The sequence below is a fragment of the Sceloporus undulatus genome, chromosome 5 (genome assembly GCF_019175285.1).
Source record: "Sceloporus undulatus isolate JIND9_A2432 ecotype Alabama chromosome 5, SceUnd_v1.1, whole genome shotgun sequence".
Lineage (NCBI taxonomy): Eukaryota > Metazoa > Chordata > Lepidosauria > Squamata > Phrynosomatidae > Sceloporus > Sceloporus undulatus.
This window is the reverse complement of record NC_056526.1, coordinates 104,092,631-104,115,068: the sequence shown is the minus strand read 5'-3', so window position 1 is coordinate 104,115,068 and position 22,438 is coordinate 104,092,631. Positions and strand designations below refer to the sequence as shown.

Genomic DNA, 22,438 nt, shown 5'->3' with positions numbered 1-22,438 from the left:
TTACTCATAGAAAGAATCTGTTCAGGGAACTGTCAGCACTGACTTAATGTGGCATAGATACCATGTCAAGTTTTGGACTGTTCTCATAAGGATGATGAGGACTATCTCATCTGATTCATGAGCAAACTTTGAATCATGTTTTTCTATGATTCCCTCTATTTCTTGTGCTGTGCAAGTTGGTCAGAACATACCAGTAAGTTAATTTTGAAAAAGCTTGTCTAGCTTCCTGTTTCCACTCACAGTTCAAAGTGCTAGGTTTAACCTGAAATCTTTGTATAGCACAGGGTTATTGTAGATGAGATTTCAGTTAGCTGGGTACGATTATTTACTTAATTTTTATTGGCATGTTTTGAAAATATGTTTTTGTTTTGATTACTTGTTTTTATTTGAATTTTATTCCTATAAGCCATCTTGAGTTTTATTCTTTCTTTTGTTGTTTGTTTTTTGGTAGAAAGGTTGGTTATTAATTAACAGATTGATTAAACTGACAGGTCTTCTTGATGGTAGTTGCAGTTTAATTTATACTCTTCCTGATGTCAGGCCAGTTGCTGAAGAATTTTAGGCAGCTAAAGTTGTCACACTTTCTCAGCCTCAGAGGATGGCAATGACAAACCCCCTCTGAAGAAACTTGCCAAGAAAACCCTATGATAGGTTCACCTTAGGGTCACCACAAGTCAGAAATCCTTGAAGGCACACAGCAGCAACAACAAAAAGTAGCCTTAGAGGCTGTACAGACCACCCCTTTTAGATCCAGATCAGGGCCACGGCCACCACACACAGCGGCCCTGGTCTCACCTTTCCACAGCACAAAAAGGACCCACAAAAAAGGCTCCTTTCTGTGGCCTGGAAAGGGCACCATAGCTCCTGGTGCAGCCGCTTTTTGGCGCTCCTTTGGCACTGCGTCATGTAGATACAGTGCCAAAGAAGTGCCATGACACCACCCACCATGTGGTGCAGCACACAGTGTCACACCAGCCTGGGGGTCGGGGCATGTGTCATGTAGATGCCATACCCCGACTCCGCCCCCAGGCTGGCCTTAATGACTGGTCTGTAAACCCCCTCTAAGTGACTAGTTCTGATTTGCAATGATTTCACATTCAATGGAGATCACTTCTCAAAACTATAGGGTACAGCTATGGGTGCTTTCATGGCTCCTTCTTATGCAAATTATTCAGCCCTGGTGGCGCAGTGGTTAAATGCCTGTACTGCAGCCATTCACTCAAAACCACAAGGTTGCGAGTTCAAGACCAGCAAAAGGGCCCAAGCTCGACTCAGGCTTGCATCCTTCCGAGGTCGCTAAAATGAGTACCCAGACTGTTGGGGGCAAATTAGCTTACTTGCTAATTAGCTTACTTGCTGTTCACCGCTATGATCTTTGGAATAGCGGTATATAAATAAAACAAATTATTATGAGCAAACTAGAAAATAACATCTTCAGTGAGGCAAGTGACAAACCTCTCATATGGTGGCAATACACAGGTGGCATGTTCATGGTCTGGAGAAAGAGAAAGGAATGCTTAGAAAAGTTTTTATTATACATCATCACTATTCATCCTTCAACCAAGTTTACATCTAGTAATACAACTAAGCATCCACATATTTCTTTCCTTTATATCCTCCTCACCACTGAGAATCACAAAATTGTCACATTAAGCCACTGCTATTCAGGTTTACCTGGATTGGAGATCCTACCACCCCAAGCACATTAAAACAAATATTATTTACAGCTTGGCTCTAAAAATCAATTGCAAGTCAAATAACAACTGCTTCAAAGGAGATGTCCTCTTCATATAATTGATGATAACCCCAGTAGAGCAACCATCATTTTGAGAGGAAATTTTCTCCATAAAAGACCTGAGTCAAGGAACAACCAACAATGCATTCCATTTGGGGTAGATTTCCTGCATCTGTTAAGTACAGAAAACTATCTATTGCTAACAAATTCTGAACATCTTGCTGGGGCCATCAGCAAGCCTCCAGTTATATCTTTCCACCAGCTGCCAAATCTAAGAAGACTGCTGGTAAAAGCTGTCCTGAAAAGACCAGCCAACAATCCAAGATCACACCCTTATGATTAAAAGCATTGCATCAGCTGTGAATACCTAAGCAGACTGCCACTTTTAGCAGTGTGGCAACTGGCAGGACCTACTACATTAAACAACACACTACCTGCCGGTCCTGAAATCTTATTTGTGTAATTGAATGCAATCTACAGGATATCATCTGCAGCACATGGGCAAAACAATCACAGACCTGAGTGTACATTGCAGGAACCATAAACCTGTTATCCTAACAAAGAACTTAGCCAGGCATTTCAGCTTGGAACATAGCTTCTCTGATTTGTCTTTGTTTGGCATTGGGGTGCCGTCTCCTTCAGACAGTTTGGACAAACTGAAAACTTTTGGATTTTTAAACTAAAAGCTCTCAATACCACAAGGCCACAGTTTTGAGGATAATACCATTGTCAGCTAAGAATGCTGATAAAATAGCATTCTAAGCTGCTGTTTTATATGCAGCTTAGTTTCATCTTTGGCAACTGAACAAGGCAGAAGCAGAAAATTTTTCCTATTAATATATGCTGTATTTCCTATATAAGTTCTTGTTATATAAGTCCTGCTTGTTAATTCTTCAATAATATATATATAAACCAGTAATTAATTGCATCCTTCTGGGATGGCAGGGGGTTGGACTGGATGGCCCTAGTGGTCTCTTCCAACTCTACGATTCTATGATTCTATGGCCTGTTACAGACTGCCAAAATAAAGCTGCTTCGGGTCTCTTTGGAGGTATGCTATTTAAATGATGCATGGGTCCTAAGAGTCCGGAGGTCGCGCCAAAGCAATACTCCATTCCTAAGCACCGGAGTGCAGCTTTTGGTGCAGCTTCCAGATTCTTAGGATGCATGCATCATTTAAACAGCATACTTCCAAAGAGACCCAAAGCAGCTTTATTTTGGCAGTCTGTAACAGGCCAATGATTCTATGATCCAGGACAAACTTGGAAGAAGGGATGTTGGTTTCCTATTTAATCGCACACATACACAGAGTCAGCTATTAATTCTTTACATTATTGAATTAGAAACTATTTTTGAATCTTAAAAAAACACATTATGATCAATAATTTCAACATGTGTGTAATATGGGGGGGGGAAAGAAAGAGTGTGGTTTTTAAAGGCAGTGATAAGTGTTTGCTTTTAAATCAAATAATACCATTTGTAATATCCTATAAAGAGGAAGTATTGTACCTAAATCACTCTAGCAAAACTCAAAAAATAGTAATATGAATTAATTATTGACTTGAGGTTTAGTCATCTGTTTGCTTTGGTATTCATAAAAATTCATTGTTACCTTAGTAACTCCAGCTTCATACACATTTTAGGCTATCCTTGATCTAAAGTGCACCCTCTTAAAGAAAGGCATACCTTTTCTCATGAGAACACCCCCTTCCTCCCACCCTTTGTTTGTAAAAGTAAAAATAATGAATTGGCTTGTCATTAATGGACCATTTTTCAATCTTTTCCCTCCTCCCTAAGCAATATTTAAGCGTGAATACCTTGCACCTCAAACACTTGCCATCTCTAGATATTTGTAAAACAGCACAAAATCATACAGTTCTACTTCAATGGTGCATCCGCCCAAGTAAGGGCCTATAGTATTGCAGCTGTAAGGTCTTTCTGACAAATTTTGAGATGTTAGAAAGATCTAATTTTCATTCACTCTATTCCCCCATCTCGAAACCAGAGATACTTTATTTTCACCAGATAGATAGATAGATAGATAGATAGATGTTGTTGATATGTGCCTTCAAGCCATTTCTGACTTATGGGGATGCTAAGGTGAACCTATCATGGGGTTTTCTTGGTAAATTTCTTCTCCTTTGAGGCTGAGAGATGTGACTTGCCCAAAGTCACCCAGTCTCCAGAGTCATAGCCCAATGCTCAAACCACTACACCCTGCTGGTGGTTTATTTATGTTTGTGTGTGTGTGTGTGTGTGTGTGTGTGTCTGTATGTGTGTGTGTATAAAATGTCTATACTATAAACTACATAAAACAGAGATGCACAATACGAAAAAGGAAATACAAACATACAAAACATAGATAAACATAAAATTAAAAACACGCTACTAAATCTACAAAAGTTTTTTTTAAAAAAGAAGGGGAAAGATAATGATAACTTCCAACTTTTCAGCTAATGGTTATACGCAATATGATATCTAACGTCTTATGTCATCAGTCTATTATACTAAATTGCTCCTGTTTATTAATCTTATTATTTTCCCCCATCGTAAAACAATTACTTTATATTTATATTTCTTCTTAAGAAATGTTAAGAAAACATACCTTTAATTTTAACAGTAACAATATATCCTGCCTTCCACCCTGTTCCTGAATCTTCTTGTCCATCCATCTCCCCATCTGTTGAAATAAAAGGACTTTAAGGTTGCCCCACAATAACTGTTGTAACAGTAAGGAATTGCTTTAAAGGCAGAGCAATAGTTATATTCTCCCAATACATCAGTATTATTAAAGTTATAGGTGGGTTCTACTTGTCTGGATCTAGCACCCATATCACATCCTTGGAATAATCAGCTGCTTAAATAGGAGAAACACTAGAGGACAGTACAGATGGGAGGCTTTGTGCCGCCCCTATAAGTCCCAACATAAAAGACTGTCTTTGACTGGCTGCAGGGCTACAGAGGGTCCAGTTTAGCTGCAGTTAGAAAGAAATGTTATAATCAAGAGTAGCCACAGAGATGGTCTTCTCTCACATCCTCACCAAATGTGCATCTGAGGTTGCTGGGATGAAGGAAATGGCAGATCTGAAATCCTGGCCAGGCTTGCATTGGAGAACACAGTATTCATAGAGAGAGGATACAAATCATACAAGGCTTTATCCTAACCAGTTTAGAACTTTACAGCAATTTGAATTCTACCTGAAACCAAACAAATAACTAGTGTTGTTGTAACAAGATGGTTATGTCCACCTTGTAACCTGCCCTGATCAACAGACTGCCTCACCAACTTTTTCCAGCAGAGGTTTCTGAACATCTTCAAAGGCAGTCTAACACAGTGGCTGCAGTTGTGTACGGCTAGCAAGTGTGCATGCAGACCTAGGCTAGGATATGCCATATACACAACCCTGACCTACTAAAAAGCCTCTAAAGCTGCCCCACATGGCCATTCCATGCTTCATAGTGAGCAGGAAGGATTGCAGAATCATCTGATTATGTCTCGTAGTCAGAAGTGAAATGAGTATAGCAGCACAGAGACCTCCTTGAGATCTTAGCAGATCTCAGTGCTGATGTCATTATTTCACAACTGGCTACGGAGATGTAACCAGATGCTTCTGCAATCCTGCCTGCTTACCACAAAGAGAGGAAGAGCCATATGAGGGAATGATCCAGAAGCTTTTCAATAGGACATCTGCATGTGTAAGGGAAACTGCTTGTACACACATCTCTAAAAGAATGTCAACCAGAGTGTGTTACAATAATCCATTCAGGATGTAGCTAAGGCATGTGAACCAAATACTTCCCCTAAGTGCTGAAATTTTTATTTTTGAGAAATACTATGCAGGGCCTGGTGTCTTTCTTATTTGTTTTATAAAAATGGCTGTTATATCACTATGTTCATTTATTAACAATTCAGTATTTTTATAAAAAAGAAATAAAATCCCCCCCCCAGTTATATATTAGTACAGTCCCACAGTTACGTTGACTTCACAATATATGTCTACACCTGTGCACGTTTAAGAGCATTTTGCCTCTCTTATCAAAACTGCTACTATTGCATTTCAAGAATTGTTTTATGGAATCAAGAATCTTTAACTGATTTAGACATCTGTTTGAGAAATGGGTGAAGTAGCTAGAGGGAAAATTATGGTCAAGGCTGAAATCTACTCTTATAGCTCCACCTGTTGGGGAGACTAAAATTAGGACAAATGTAGGAGAACTATTTCATAGCAGAATTAAGTTAATTTATTACAGCTTTATCTTTTTTTTTTTTAAAAAAAAGTATTATTATCCAAACAGTGATTAGCATAATAGCGTTTACCCAGAAGAAACACTGGGGGAAAAAATAAAGCAATCAATATCTAAAAGAGATAACCCTGCCACAGAAAATGCTAAACCAAACAACTGGAGGACTGATATTGTCCCATGATGTTTTCTCCTAACATTAAAGACTTTGAGAGCCACTTCCCTTTGGCCTGAGTGGCTCAGGTGCTTCTGGAGGCAGCCACTGAAGACAAAAAACTAAATTAAGACAAGGTAACAACAAACTGGTCAAGGCTTCTGCCTCTGTGATGGATGCCACTCTCATTTATTCATTTATTATTATTTGTTCTCAAGTTCAACTTCAACTTATGGTTAACCTATACTTTTGTTTTCTTGGTAAGATTTATGCACTGGTATGTCTTTGCGTTCCCCTAAGGCTGACAGAGTGTGATTTGCCTAAAGTCACCCAGTGGGTTTGCACGGCTGACAAAGGATTGAAACCCTAGTGTCTTGGAGGTCTAGTCTCCTGGAGTTTTATCAAAGACATCCACAAAGGCCTTATATTTTGTGGGTAACATGAACTGGCACTGACTCTTGGCTAGTATGCACCTATTCTGGCCGCAAAACTCAGATGCTAGGAGCAACTCCCACCTGGACCAATAAATATGAGGATCATGCAAAGTGAGCCATGGCATCCCCAAGACCAAGAGAGAATGAGGAATCTTTGCTACATAATACTGGATCTTGAGTGTCAATACTGTGGTTTCATGGATCACAGGTCCAAAGAAGGTAAACAACCATCAGTTGTCACCATGGGACAAGGTTCCTGCAAATGCTGCATGAGGATGTGATTCTTTTTTTGCAATGTCAACATCCATGAAGTAATTGGATGTCCCTGAATCTATCAAAGCACCTGTCCTTTGGTATCCCATAAGGTAGCAGCTACCAGCAAGGGGTCTTGAGTAGGATCATCTGTTGTCTGGGCTGAACCAGACTTTGCCATCCCACACCAAGGAGACCATTTAGGCATGGGACAGCTTATTTCCCAGTGATGTTGGTGTTCTTTTTGCAGGACAGTTCCTAGTGAAATGACCAGAGGTGCTACAGTACAGGCAGCATCTTGCCTGCCTCCAATGCTCTTTCTCCTTCAAGAAAAGCCATGGTTGAGCCCCACTCAACTGCATGAACTCTACTACTGCACTGGGATCCAATGGTGCTGGTTAAACTTCTGAGAAGGCATGGATCCTGGAGGTACATGCAGTCTTGAACATTTGGTGCTCAAGAAGCCTGGCAGCAAGTTTCCAGCTACTACTCTGAGGAAAGAAGGAGTTGGGAAAAGGCAAGGAGAAAGGGTAGACAGAAGCTTATTAAGGTAGATACTCAATGAGCCTTATCACATGGAGGGTTTTGCAGCTCTGTTCCGACGCGACTGTGGGTCCAACCATGCAGATTCATGCTAAAACGTGATGTATTATCTCACATGATTGCTTTCTATGGGGGGTTGTTCCGAGGTGCTTCCGGGGTCAAGCCAAAGTGACTCCTCATTTTGGTGAATTCGGTAACAAGCGAATTCACAAAAATTGCTTTTAAGTTTACTTTGATTCCACTCCGAATTGGTCTGGTGTGGAATGCAACTTTGCTTCCGTCCTGGTACACACCCCAAACTTCCAAGGTCCCACATTTCCCATGATGCTGCGGTGCAATTTTGCCCCATTTGCTTCTGGTGCTCGGAAGGGTAGATTTAGATGTAGATGACAGGAGTGAAGGGAATGAAACGGAGGGTAGATTTAGATCTAGATGACAGGGGTGAAGGGAATGAAACGGAGGGTAGATTTAGATCTAGATGACAGGGGCGGAGGGAATGAAAGGGAGGGTAGATTTAGATGTAGATGGCAGGGATGAAGGGAATGAAACAGGAGACTGGAGGGAGAGATGGGAGCAAAGGAGGGGGCCATCGGAGGCTGGGGGGAGAAATGACAGGAACAATTCACATGAGGGTTGCATTCACATGAAAGTGGAACTAGGAAGTGGCTCCCTTTCTTCACCCCGGAAGCATAAAAGGTCTCGATACGTTCAGACACCCACTGAGCATGCACAAGGGTGCCAATTTGAATAGTTGAATCCACATGGTATGTACTGGTTTGGTAATTCAAAGTACTCTCGCTCTGCTTTGACTCAGGAATCACCGCAACTTTGTTCTTCATGTGTGATAATACATCATGTGAACTACCTTAGATTTGAAGTGACGCTGCCTCTCGCTCGCTACGGAAGTGCTGCGGATGGGCCCCAGATTGGAGTTCCAGTTTCACGTGTGATAAGGCCCAATGTGAATCTTCAGGGTTTTGGAGATGCATCCAAATAGTTATGTAGAGAAGATTCATGTCGTCTTGTATGATTGTTTGTCTGGTTGTTTGTTTTTGGTGGACCAATTCCACATTTGTCTCGGGCATTTGAGCTGTTTAGTCACACATAAGCCCTACTAATGTACATGAAACAGGAATACTATTTGTCTCTACAGTATAAACTCTGCCAGGGAACCAAAACAGCAGCAAGTGTGATGATGTAGAAAGGCTTTATGGTGAGGAGAATTACAAGGATGGTGTTAAAGGAGGGAGCACATCTGCCACATTGGATTGGATTGACATAAGGTTTTTCAAACTGCAGCTTACTCCATTAGTTGCATGGAAAGTTGCATCAGTTGGCAAGCATTTATATACGTGTTTGGGTGTCAGGATGTAATCAGTGAGGTGAGAAGGAATGGAAATGTAAAAATTATAAATATTTATTGTTATCTAAATTGCTATTAATAAACAGTAATTGGCTGGGAGGACATATGTCCCAGCATAGATGAGCTGCATAGCATGTAAAGTCAAATAAGCATAAGTTAATTTAGAAAATTTTCTACTCATAATAAAATATTTATTCTAAATCACTGAAGGAAATCCCTTCCTCCCCCCAATTATTATGTGTTCCTACTTTCCTCTGCATCTTGCCCTGTGAATTAAATGGCAGTCACTCTTGTGGGGACTTCCTGTGGTAATTTCATGAATCTGAACTTTTTGACATCCATGAAAAACTGATGACAAAAAAAACCCCTAGTGATCTAATGAGAATATCCCTGGAAATGTCTGTGCATGGCAAAAAACGTAAACATGATTGTTATTCTTGTTCTTTTACTTATGATATACTAGAAATGTATGTGTTAACTTCACATGGGGCCTGAACAGACAGATCAAAATAAAGCTGCTTCGGATCGCTTTGGAGGTATGCTGTTTAAATGACACATGTGTCCTAAGAGGCCAGAAACTGAGCCAAAGCCATGCTCCAATCCTAAGGACTGGAGCACAGCTTTGGTGCAGTTTCTGGCCTCTTAAGATGTGTGTGTTATTTAAATAGCATACCTCCAAAGTGACCTGAAGCAGCTTTATTTTGGCCTATCTGTTCGGGCCCATGGTTTCCATCTCCTTGTTTCATCCCTACAACAAGCCTCTAATGTAGGTTTGTCAAGTAGTGGCCCTCAGACACATAGTTAATTCCATGGCTAAGCAGACATTTGGACTTAGGTCTCCCTGTTCCAAGTCCAGCACTTTCAGCATTACTCTACACTGTTTCTCTCAGATCAGTTGTAAATGTTTTAAAAAGTATGAAGTTTGACATACAGTAGGAAAGCAAAAATTAATGGGCCTAATATGCATAATTACAATATGCAAAATGTGCATAATTAGAAAATACTCAGGCACCTCTTTCCCTGGAAGGGATTCTGCCATACAAAAGTGCTGCTCCACTCTGTGCAGATGTACAGACTTGACCTCTGGTGATGCTAAGAATTAGGGATGCTTCTGCCCTGCCCTTCTCTTCCTCTTCCTCTTCCTCTCCCTCCTTCTCTTCTTTTTCCTCCCCCTCTCCTCATCTTTCTGGTATTGCCAGATCTTCCTCCCTTGCAGTGGGTGGGCAAGGGAAACCAACCCCTTCCCCTCCTTTGCATGTGTTCAGGTGGTGGGGTCATGTTTGCAATGCCATGTCCTTCACGCATTCAGGGTGCACCAGTGCCACTGCCTTTCTCTTTGACAGGAGGTATATGTGCTGTCTTTTTTCCCTCCTCCTCCCCCTTCCCCCCCCCCTTTTTTATTTTTTTGAGGGAGTGGACAGAGGGTACAGGTGTGGGTACAGTCCCTGCCAACTTGTCTCCCATCTCTATTCTGCATGGAAAGGAGGGCATTGCCACCATGCTCACATCTTGCCACAGCTGTATGTAGCACTACTGGCATGGTGTGATGTCTGGGGGATGGCTTTGCTTCCACCTTCAAATCTCAAGAGCCTTTGGGGCTGCCTTGAGTAAGACTTTGCCAGATTTCCCCCTCCAACTGCAAAGATAAAGAAGGCCATCTCCAAAGAGAAGGCTCTCATTCAAACCAATGTGTCTTATCTTGACTGTATCAATCTTAAAACGTAAAGGAGCTGGACAAGGTAAGGAAAAAGGGGATTTTGAAATTCAGGACCAGAAGAAGAACATCGAACAAAGCAAACACATTTGGCTATTTTGGTTGAAGCCTTGTTCCTGGAGGGAATTTCTTTTTTCTCACCAGGGGGCACCATACACCTTCTACAATTACTTGCTGTTTCATAGACAGTTCACTGAAAGGCTTTCCACTCCCCCAATCCCACTGAAAAACACACACCATATTCAAGATTAACTCTTGGGATCTATGTCTATGTTTTGGACCATTTTTAACACTAATTTGCTTCTAATAAAATTCCATGAGATTAATTCAGTTCTGAAACACTTCTCTGAGCGAACAAATGAATGAATGAATAAAATGTCACTTTTCCAAAAGTCTTTCAAAACTTGCTCAGTCACAACACTTTATTTTTTCCTATGCATGATTTGAATGCCACTAATTCAGTCCAAGTACTAGCAAGACATAGAGAAAAAATGTCCTCTTGGATACTCTCCCCCATTCCAAGAGTGAGAAAGTGGCTTATTTTTCCGCTGTACTAAAGTCAAAGCACTCCAGATCTCATGTAGAGGCACACCCATGGTTCTTGCTACTTCTTAAATTTCAATATGTTTCTGGCATTGAAAATATTTTCAGGGCAAAGTCATGTTCTGTTTTAGAGTTTTCTTAACATTGCATTAGAAAAGCATTGCTACTTTGTCCAAGACAGAGTGTACAGAATAGCCAAATCTCTCCTCCCGCTCTTTTTTTTCTTGAAATATTGCCGTCCCACTGATGTCCTTCCAGGTGGCATCCTTTTATTATTTATAACAAAATTAATTGGATGTGTATAATAATGCATCTTCTAGAGTCAGGTTAGCTAATGTTGACAATAAAGTACAGTGGGACCTTGGTATCAGCTGGGATTTGGTTCCAGGACCCGCCGTTGGATCCAAAATCCATGGATGCTCAAGTCCCATTATATACAGTGGCATAGAAAAATGGCATAAATAGCAAAATCAAGGTCTGCTTTTGGAATTTTTATATTTATAGAATATTTTCAAGCAATGGATAGTTGAATCAGTGGAAATGGAGGGCTGAGTGTATGTCAGCTTTCTTATCACACAGAATTATTCCATGGGCTGGCCACCACAAAGTAAAATAGATATTTCTGACTGACAGTCTCAAAGTGACATGGAACACTGTGACTGAAGCTCCCAACATCTTTTTTCTTATCCTATAATCAATGAAGGTTTTAATAGGGGAAGTGATTTTGGTTCAGGATGTGGTATGGTGAGATTAATGTTTTGACAATTCTAATGCACACAGCCCCAGATGCATAGGCAACATACGTGCTTTTTAAATGTTTTAATTCTTCCCCCTTGCCCTTGTCCAATGAGGGGGTTACTTCTGAAGGAACAAACAAATGTGAGGGATCCAATCATGAATCACCCCATGACACACTGGATAACAGGAATCCTTTTCTCTCTATTCATTCAGGTCTACTCATTGCATCACATTTACACTGCAAAGGGAAGGGGTCAGGGACGTAGCCAGGATTTTAGGAAGGGGGGCAGACTAAGTGCCACCATTATAATGGGGCTTGGGCATGGCGGCACAGCACTGCGTGCCAATCATTTTTCTAACGGAAGGGGGGGTCCAGACACCTTGGATCCCCCCTTGGCTACGTCCCTGAAGGGGTTACTATATATACTCATGTATAAGTCAAGGAAATTTAGTTGTTGTTGTTATTATTATTATTATTATTATTAACCTTTATTTATAAAGCGCTGTAAATTGACCCCCAAAACCTAGGTTGACTTATCCACAGGTCAATGTAAATACTATATTTAAACTCTTATTTAAAAAGGGAACCATCCCCTGGCGAAAGGCAAGAGTGTAATCTGTCCTGGAAGCACTGGCCTCTCTCTCATTTCTCTTCCATCCAGCCTTTAGTGTGAGCCAAAACGGTTATGCCTGCCATCATTTTGTAGGTTCTTTGGCATTGTATTCCTTTGCTTCATCATCTAGATCTTTTGTCGCATGTCCCTAAGTTTTACCCTCGACTTATCCAAAGGTCATGGCAAAATCCACAATTTTGCTCCCAAAACCTGCCCTCAATTTATACATGAAGCCGACTTTTTAGGGATCTTTGTACCAAAGTAGTTTTTATCTACTGATTATTTTTCTACAACCTAGATGTAACAATAAAGTAAGCTTATTTTTACCTACTTATGTATCTTGTTTATTTACTAGAAACTCAGATCTAATCCTTTACTATATACCTGTGAAGTACACGCTAGTACACTGATGCTAAACTAAACGTATCATTTTTAACCCCACCAGTTTTCTAACACACCTGCCCTTTTTGCTAATCCTCTAGCTACATTTCTATCATGGGTGGGATCCAACACTCTTGCTCTGGTGATGGAACCACTTCCGACCTACATGCCCCCCCCCCCCCAGCATCCTCAAAGCCACCTCCAAAGGAAGACAAAACACTCTTCAGTCGGTTCTTGGACAACGTGGAAAGCTACAGACAAAAGAGACGAGAAGAAGAAGAAGTTCTGTCACTTGCTAGTGGAACATTGAATTTCATTAAGACCATCTTTGCACTGCTGTATTGACATGTAATCAGTGTGCTATTTGTTCCTTTTTATTTTTAGGCCTCCAGTACTGTAGAAGGAAGTTTTTTGTGGCTTTGTTTGAAAGCTTTCCAAATAATAACAACAACAATAATAGAAACAACATCTGAAAGTGTAACTTTTTCAAATTTCCATGTGGACCAGTGCATAAATATTTTGTTATCATTTGAACAGAAATAGAATACAGCTCACCATAGTGGGGTAGACTTCAATTAGTTCAGCTGTTTGCCTGCTCAGGTGGCTTTCTGGGTACTAGTTGCTGATGGGTGACATCAAGGCCTCTCTGGTCAGTCTTTTCAGGATTTTAAGTCTTTAAACTAAACTTTGTTTGGTGGGGCCTTCAAAACGAGGATACCTTCAAACAGTGGACTGCCTTCAGTAAAGTAAGGCACATCCTGACATAATGTCCTTAGGTTATAGCACAATGAAGCCAGTGTGCCATAGTGGTTGGAGAGTTGGATTAGGACTCTGGGAGACCAGGGTTCAAATCCCTGCTCTGCCATGGAAACCCATTGGGTGATCTCTGGCAAATGATCTTGGCCTTAAAGAAGCTTTCAAATGAGGCTTTTAAATCAGAATTATACCTGTTCTGTGCAGTCATGCTGGCCACATCACTACAGAATTGTCTTTGACAACACTAGTTTCCTCAGCTTAGTAATGGAAATGACCACCACCCCCTACAGTCAGACATGACTAGACAAACTTGTCAAAGGGGAAACTTTAACCTTTAAAAGAATCTTTGGCCATAATTATCACATGACACTGTGTCTCTCCCACTGCTTTGCATTTCAAGCACTGGTAACACACATCTTTTCATTTATGGGTAAAACTCATCAGTGGTGCCCAATATCTCTGCTTTTCCATTAAGTTTTAGGTGTGATAGGGCCCTTCTGTTTTCAATATGCCAGCAGTAATGTGATGTCAGTGGGCATGATTTTCCTCCTCTATCCCCTTCCCCATACTGTTCCCAAGCAGGCTGTTTTCCTTTCCTTTCCTATTTATTTTTATTTTCTTCATTACATCCCATCGTCATAATAGTTTAACTGTGTAAAAAAATAACAATTAAAAATCAAAAACTGAAAGGCATGCTAGGTAGGGCATAGGGCAGGAAGGTACCGTGTGGAAGACAACACATGGGACCATAGATCACCAAAACAGCACCCTCACACTATTATAGAGAAGTGCAATAATGAATGCTCCCAAGCTGGTAGCATTCTTCTGCTTCCTTACACTAAGACAATTGCAGCAAGACAGAAGGCTGGTGTGATAAAGCACTTGGAGGCAGGCAATGGCAAACTCCCTCTGAACAAATATTGCCAAGAAAACCCTAGGATAGGTTGGCTACGTGTTAGAGCTAACACGAACGCATTCAACAACAACAGCAGTAGCACAGTATTAGAACACATCTGCATGAAGAAGACTTAATTTCAGTTCCTGGTATATCAAGTTCAAAGAAAGGTTGAAATAGCAAGTGATGGGAAACATCTTTGCTTGAGATTTTGGAGGCTCACTGTCAGTCCGAAGAACAGACTATGCTAGTCCCATAAAATTTGAACAAGCCTTTGGAGGTGCAGCTAATTGCACATGATCAAGCGTATAAGCTTGAGGTGATTCTCACATTAAAATGGCTCCCTTTGGTTTTTCTGAGAGGCTGCCAAGGGAGCTGTTCAAAGAAAGCACCCACATGCCAATGTGTGGAGGGCATTGGCTTGGTCTTCAAAGGGCGTGCCATCTCCTGCTAGCTTTTCTGTTAAAGTTTAGACTGTTGTAGCAGCTGCTCAGGGAGGGGTGTGTGTGTGAGAGAGAGAGAGCACAGGAAGCACAGACACTCTGAAAGCAAAATAATATAATATAAATCAAGATGGAAAGCTGTTTTCTATTTGAATGCCTTTTCTGACCAATACAGTACTAAATGTGACCTGGAGAAACTGAAACAGAGGAGATAGACTTTTTGTAATTCTGACATTTTGCATTAAAAGGGGTGTGTGCATAAAAGAGGAGCAAAGAAATCTTATGACAAGAGTGTCATTAATAAGTGCTAAACATTGAAATACTTTCAACAGAATAATAATAATAATAATAATAATAATAATAATAATAATAATAATAATAATAATATTTATTTGTATACCGCCCTCTGGGAAACCAATCTGGGCGGTTAATATATATCACTGTTCATCGTTATCACAGAATCATAGATTCAGAGAATCATAGAGTTGGAAAAGACCACAAGGGCCATCCAGTCTAACCCCCTGCCATGCAGCAAATCTCAATCAAAGCACTCCTGACAGATGACCACCCAGCTTCTGTTTAAAGACCTCCAAAGAGGGAGACTCCACCACTCTCTCCAATGGAGTGTGTTCCACTGTCAAACAGCCCTTACTGTCAGGAAGTTCCTCCTAATGTTGAGGTGGAATCTCTTTTCCTATAGCTTGAATCCACTGTTCTCTGGAGCAGCAGAAAACAAACTTGCTCCATCTCAATATAACATCCCTTCAAATACTTAAACAGGGGTATCATATCACCTCTTAACTGTGTCGTCTCCAAGCTAAATGTACTCAGCTTCTTATGTCTTTCCTCATAAGGCATGGTTTCAGACCCTTCACCATTTTGGCTGCCCTCTGGACATTCTCCAGCTTGTCAACATCCTTTTTGAATTGTGATGCCAGGAACTGGACACTGTATTCCAAGTGAGGCCTGACCAAAGCAGAAGAGTGGCACTATTACTTCCCTTGTCTAGACCAGTAATTCCCAAACTCTGACCTTCCATGTGTTTTGGATGACAACTTCCAGAAGCCTCTGCCATCTTGGGCAATAGTCTTGGATTCTGGGAGCTGAAGTGCAATACACTTGGAATGCCATAGTTTGGGAATCACTGTTCTAGACACTATACTTCTAGAATCGCATTAGCCTTTTTAGCTGTTGCATTACACTCTTGATATGTTCAACTTGTGGTCTACTAAGACTCCTAGATGCCTTCCACATGTAGTCTTGTTAAGCGATGTGTCCCCCATCCTATTTCTATGTATTTAATTTTTTCTGTCTAAGTGCTGTAACTTACATTTCTCTGTGCTGAAATTCATTTCGTTACTTTTGGTCCAGCTTTCTAATCTATTAAGGTCATTTTGAATTTTGTTCCTCTCTTTCTCCTAATTATTATTATTAGCTACTCCTCCTAATTTGGTATCATCTGCAAATTTGATAAGCATGCCCTCTATTCTGTCATCCAAGCCATTGATAAAGATGTTGAACGGCACTGGGCCCAGGACAGAACCCTGTGGGACCCCACTGGTCACTTCTCTCCAGGATGAAGAAGAGCCATTGGTGAGCACTCTTTGGGTTCAGTTGGCCAACCAATTACAAATCCACCTAACAGTTGCATTGTCTAGCACAAAATTTACTAGCTTGCTTGCAAGAATATTCATGGGAGACCTTGTTAAAGGCCTTACTAAAATCAATATATATATATATATATATATACACACACACACACACACACACAAATACAGAGAGAGAGAGAGAGATCAAATTAGTTTGGCATGACTTGTTTTTGAGAACCCCATGTTTCCCTTCTATGGCATTCCCTTCTAAATGTTCACAGACTCTCTGTTTAATGATCTGCTCTAGAATCTTTCCAGGTATTGATGTCAGAGTAACTGATAATTGTTGGGATCCTCTTTATTCTCTCTCTCTTTTTGAAGATGGGGACAATATTTGCCCTCCTCCAGTCTGCTGTAACTTCTTCTGTTCTCCAGGAGTTTATGTAGAAGTCATGAGAAGGTATGACTCATTGAAAAAAACAATAATGCTAGGAAAGGTGGAGGGAAGCAGAAAGAGGGGAGGCTGCATGCTAGATGGATAGACTCTATCAGGGAGGTGTCAGGCAACATTTTGCAGGAACTAAGCAGAACAGTGGAGGAGAGGGTTGGAGATGTCTCATCCACAAGGTCACCATGGGTCAGGATCAACTCAGGGGCAGTTATCAACAAAAAGTAATTTTTCCAGAGAACATCATCCTTTGTAAATACCACTGAACATGCTGAAACATATTTCTATGTAGGTTAGCAGTAAGACTTTAATGAATAATCACTGAATTAAACAAAAACAGTGAAAATTTAGACAACTCCAAAAGTCCTCAGTTCTTCTATTTGTTAGTTATTATGCTGCAATACTAGCAGTATAAATCAAAAAATCCCCAGAATAAACACATCCTCATTCCATTACCTGTGAAAATCTACACCGATGTACAGATTAGCAATCTGTGTACATAAGTCAAATGTTACATGTCAAAATCACCTGATCAACCATCTGTGTACCTAAACTGCCTCTGGCTTGAATGTATTGTGTGAGTACCTGTAAGTTATATTGGGTAGAGCAAAGTCCATGTTACATCAAACATTTCATTAGCAATCTCAATTTTGTCTTTTGTTAGCCAAATAGGAGTCATGAGACAATACAGATCAGGTCTGCAGTGAAAACAAAGTTTCATCACACACCCCTGAAATTACTCTGAGCAAGGATGATTCAACTGGATGAGGCAGAGCAGCAAATTGTATCAACCACCCAACAAAGTCAAGGTAAGATCCTAAAGCCTGTAATGTTATTTGTCACATTTGTCATTAACCATTTTCACTTGGTTGATATACAAGGTATCTGAAGCCTGAAAGGAAAAAGTAAACACCCATGTTCCTGACTTGTATATTCAGGGCCCCACTGCAGTGAACACAGTACAAGTTGTATACACATGAAGGCTATCTCTAGATGATCAGAACATTTAACAATATCCCCAAAAGTGTAGCTAGGTTACTTGCGCACATGCTCTGTTCACAGGGTGACACTGAATGCATGGAAGCTGAGACCAGGAATGATGGCATGATTCTGCTTCCTTTCTGCAATTTTATAGTACAGTTGCCCCTCCATTTTCACGGACTGTGAATCCACGTCCTTCACTCATTTGCGGGTAGCAAACGTAGAGGGACAAAATGTGGTGTGCACCGCCATTCAAGCCAAAGGGGCTTGAATACCGGAAATTTTCCATTTTCATGGGGGGCTGTGGAACGGATCCGCTGTGAAAACGGAGGGGCTACTGTAATTCCTAGATACAAGTGAAAAGGGCTGGATTTTCACTGGACAAGATGTCTCTAAAGGTTGAGAGAAGGTCCCTCTGTGTTCGGTACATCATCTGTGAAGTACCTCAGATGATGCACTGCAACCCTTCAGGTGTCTCTGAAATAAGATTTCTATGCAAGGAATACGGTTGAGGAAGGATGATATATTTAAAAAAAACTAAAATTAAAAAAAGAAATTAAATATATGACTATATTTAATAAGATATATTCCCCCAGAAAGCAGGTGTTCTGCCTGTCCAAAAAAAGAGAGAAAAAACTATTGTGACACCCTTTCTTTATTAGGACCTTGATGTCCCCTGGTGTTCTCTTTCTCAGTCAACCAAAATGCATTTCTGAGGTTTTCTCCTCTTGAAAATCACAAGGGTTGTTGTCTCCATCTGGATTCAGCCTTGCGTTGTGGAGGCTCAGGGTAAGTGGCCGTTGAAGCAGCTAGTTAACTCTGCTCTCCATACCTTCCCTGAACACGCAGACATGGATGTCTGGCTGCCCATGTTGCTCTACCCATCTGTTCAGATGGCACGGTGCCCAGTTAAAGGCTGGTTAGACCTTTGTTCCTGGGGTATACAAAGAGGAGGCGCAATAAAAGATTGAGATGGCGCACATGTAGAACAATGCAAGTGCCATCTCTTCGGCAGGAACTCCTTTTCACTCAGATGATTAGTGGGGCATCCTGCAGGGTTCCCCAGCAAGTCTGCTGGGTGAGAGGAGACAGGCTGGATTGTACCGGTCTGCAAGCTGTGAGCATTTTGTGTTTGTTTACAGACTTCAGTCCTGGCCACTGGTAACAAATAATGGGATAAACAGCCAGAGAGCCTGCTTAGAAAATATCTTTCAATAACAATGCTTTCCAGAGTCAGGATTATCCATACAATTTTGCCACAGACTTCAGTCTTGGACTCCAGCGATCATTAAATTCTACCACATGGGCAGGATTATAAACTATTATAAGGGCTGCCTCACTACCCATGACATACCAGTATATGTTGTCCACATTCACCTAGTGCTGCAGTGTACATGGAATGTTAAATGTGGTGAATTTGCTTTGTGATAATTATATATATTCTTGCTAATGTGTGTTAATTTCACATATCTGAAGCATGGAATAGCTAACTGGAATCATATTTTCTTGAACTATAATCCAGAATAGAAATGTTACATTATTGTTGAAGAAGACATTTGAGTCGAAACGGCCACATAAACTCTGGAGGTACCATCTTAGCTACCAGAGATAGTAATGCTACCATTGCTTCAATTATTTGTTATATACTACCACCTGGATTGTCTACAGTTTTGATATACCAACCCAGCGAAATCTTCGCAAGGTGACTTATTGTGTTTCACCAGGATACTGCCATTATTGCCAGGCTGTTTATTGAACTTGCATCACTGGGATACTTATCCCATATTATTAATCATGGAATAAACAGAGACATTTGCAAGGTGTTTTTTTGGTTGGACTTTTCAACTATAACTTTTGTTCTCATATAATAAGTGTATTATCAATTTATATTGATTTATTTTCAAGTAATTAGACACATATATGGATTTGGAAATGTTATAGCACTGCTGGACTTATGTACAGTGGTATTTAGTGAGTTGCAGTACACCTACCATTTGGAATTTTTCCCCTCCTATTTTGGACTAGCCGCAATGCTTCTACCTAAAAAAAAAAAAGATGAAAGAAAGAAAGAAAACTCTAAGCTCAGTCTACAAATAGGTGGTACAAGCCCATGTTTGAATCATAGCAAATAGGAGATACAACTTAATAAGATAAGAATATATAAAGTAAAAGGAGAAAGGAGTCTTATTACATATTTACAGAAATGTGTACATCTGCATAGAAACTGAAGGAATGAAGTGAACAGAATAGACGGAGAAGAACTCGGTAAGAACAAATGAGGAAATATACACAAGCAACCTGTTTAAAAATTGGCATTTTCGCCAAAAAAGAAAAAAAAAGGGGGGGGGAAGGAAAGTGTGTGCACCCTCACATAGGTAGCATGAGTGCGATGGACCAGGATTAGAGTTTATCACAGATAAAGAATTTTTCAGGTAATTTACTAGTTGTCTTAAATGAATTCAGGGTAGTAAACCAGGGCTGGGCAACTGGTTGGGGGGCTGCATTGGCTCCCATCTGACCTCAGAAGGCTACACCCCTCCAATACACACCAGCCCAATTTCTAATTTTTTCCCCTTTTAAAATTGTTTTAATTTTAGATTAAAATATCATAGATGGTATGGGTGGAAGTTTTACCATGTTCCTACCACAAGCACCTGTTTCCGGCTCAGGAAATGTCTTTTTCAAACCAGGAAGTAAAGGAACGTGTTGATATACTCTCAAAATATGTATCATCTTTCAGACATTATCTAGGAGGAATGACTGAAGAAAAAGTAACATTGTCCCCATCTTTCAAAACGGAGGACTGAGAAAAATACAGACTGGTCATTCTGACTGGCAAAGGGTAAGACACTAGAACATCTCATGAAGGAGTTAATTTGCAAATATCCTAGTTAAAACGTACAGTTTTAGCAGAAACCTGTGTGGATTTTTAAAGAATAGATTCTGACAAATTAAGCATAGTTCTTTTTTATTGAGTGACTAGTTGAGTGGATTATGGGGTGCTGTGGTCATCATTTATCTTGATTTCCGCAAAAAAGATGACCAGCTCCCTTACAATATTTTATTTAGCAAAATGCAGCTGGTTGAAAAATCACACTCAAAGAGTGTTCATCAAAAGTTTAATATTAAACTGAAGAGAAATATTGAGCGAGATGCTGGAAGGTTCTGTCCTTGGCCTGATATTCTTTATTGTTATCAATGACATGGATGAAGAGACAAATAAATTCTAATGAAAACTGTGGATGGAACAAAAGTAAGAAGACAGAAATAAGATTAAAATAACTCAGTCTGAACTAAAACTAACAAGATGATATTCATCACAGACAAAATCAAAATTCAGAATGTAAGTATTACAGAAATATTTGGTGTATAAGGGTTTACCTGGCTTGGCAACAGTACACGTGAAGAGGATTTTGGGGATCTACCAGACCACAAGGTGAACACAGGCCAGCAATGTAATATCATGTGTCTGCAAATGAACAAACAAACAAAATGATGCCGTTTTAGACTGTGAAGAGAGCCATAGAAGGTTTCTAGATGGGGAGCTTCTAGTTTTACAAAATCATTGCTTTGCATTGCAAGATTTAAGAATTGCTATTGAATTGCCACATTGCCAGAGATTTAGCACATGGGTTTCTTTATTTGTTTAGAGTGCATATCCACTCCAATGGATGGAACATAGCTGTGTAGACAGGGGATAGGCAATTAAACTATCCTTTGCTTCACTTTTATCTCCATTTCTATGCACACACACCCCAAGAGATATCTAAGATATGTATGATATTTGAGGAGCAACTATCTTTCAGCTGTCACAGAGAGAGAGAGAGAGAGAACAAAGTGGTGGAGAGCTCCATGTCAGGACAGTTGTCCAGTAACTTATTCTTGGAATTAGGAGGAAAGGATCAGGATTGATTTTAATCTTTCTTTTGAGTGAGGAAAGACAGAATTAAAGCAATCACCCATCCTCTTTAGACTGGTTCTCCTCCATTTTTGGTCCATTTTTGGAGGCTCACTATTCATCAGTTTTAGTTGATGACTCCATGAGAAAGGGAAGAAAAAAAAAAGACTTCTGTCCCAAACTGTTCATAGGTGTATTATGTTTCCCTTCAAGGTTAGGTTCTCACTGAGATGGTTAGTCTCCATCTGTAAATGTGCTCCTTCCTTAGTACAGGAAAGTGCCACTGTTACTCAAGATGGAAGAGGTAACTGATAGGTAAACCTTCCTGCACTTTTCCAGTATTTTTTGTCTTAAATTGATGGTTGCACAGGGGCCAACACAGAAAATACTCTCAAGCAGGCATGCCTGCTTGGAATCTACTTTTTGAACTTCAGTGGCAAAAATCCCCCAGCAAGCATCTCCACTGGCCTTCTGGGTGCATATCTTCCACATCAAGATGAAGAGGACAGCATGGCTAAGTAGGTAGCAGTCTCTCAATATCCAAGGTGCATTCATCTCTATTCCCAGCCTCCAAGACATTGGAGATGCCTCCATCCCTAGAGTTTCCCTTTTCCCATGCCTAGTTCCAGAGTTAGGGATTTGTGAACACTGGAATAAAAGCTCACATCCTTTTAGTGCATCCATATTTAAGTGAAAAAATATTGACCTAACTGTA

General features: G+C 40.4%; 1 protein-coding gene across 1 annotated transcript in view; it reads right to left on the bottom strand.

Annotated features, from left to right (window-relative positions):
- ATXN10 (ataxin 10) overlaps positions 1-21,286 on the bottom strand; it is a gene marked incomplete at its 5' end in the record, with an annotated part of 103,964 nt that extends 82,678 nt beyond the window's left edge. The window contains one exon of the mRNA XM_042469656.1: positions 21,207-21,286. Within this exon, the coding sequence (XP_042325590.1) occupies positions 21,207-21,286 (80 nt within the window). The remainder of the gene's footprint in view (positions 1-21,206) is intronic.
- Between the last annotated feature and the right edge of the window lie 1,152 nt (positions 21,287-22,438).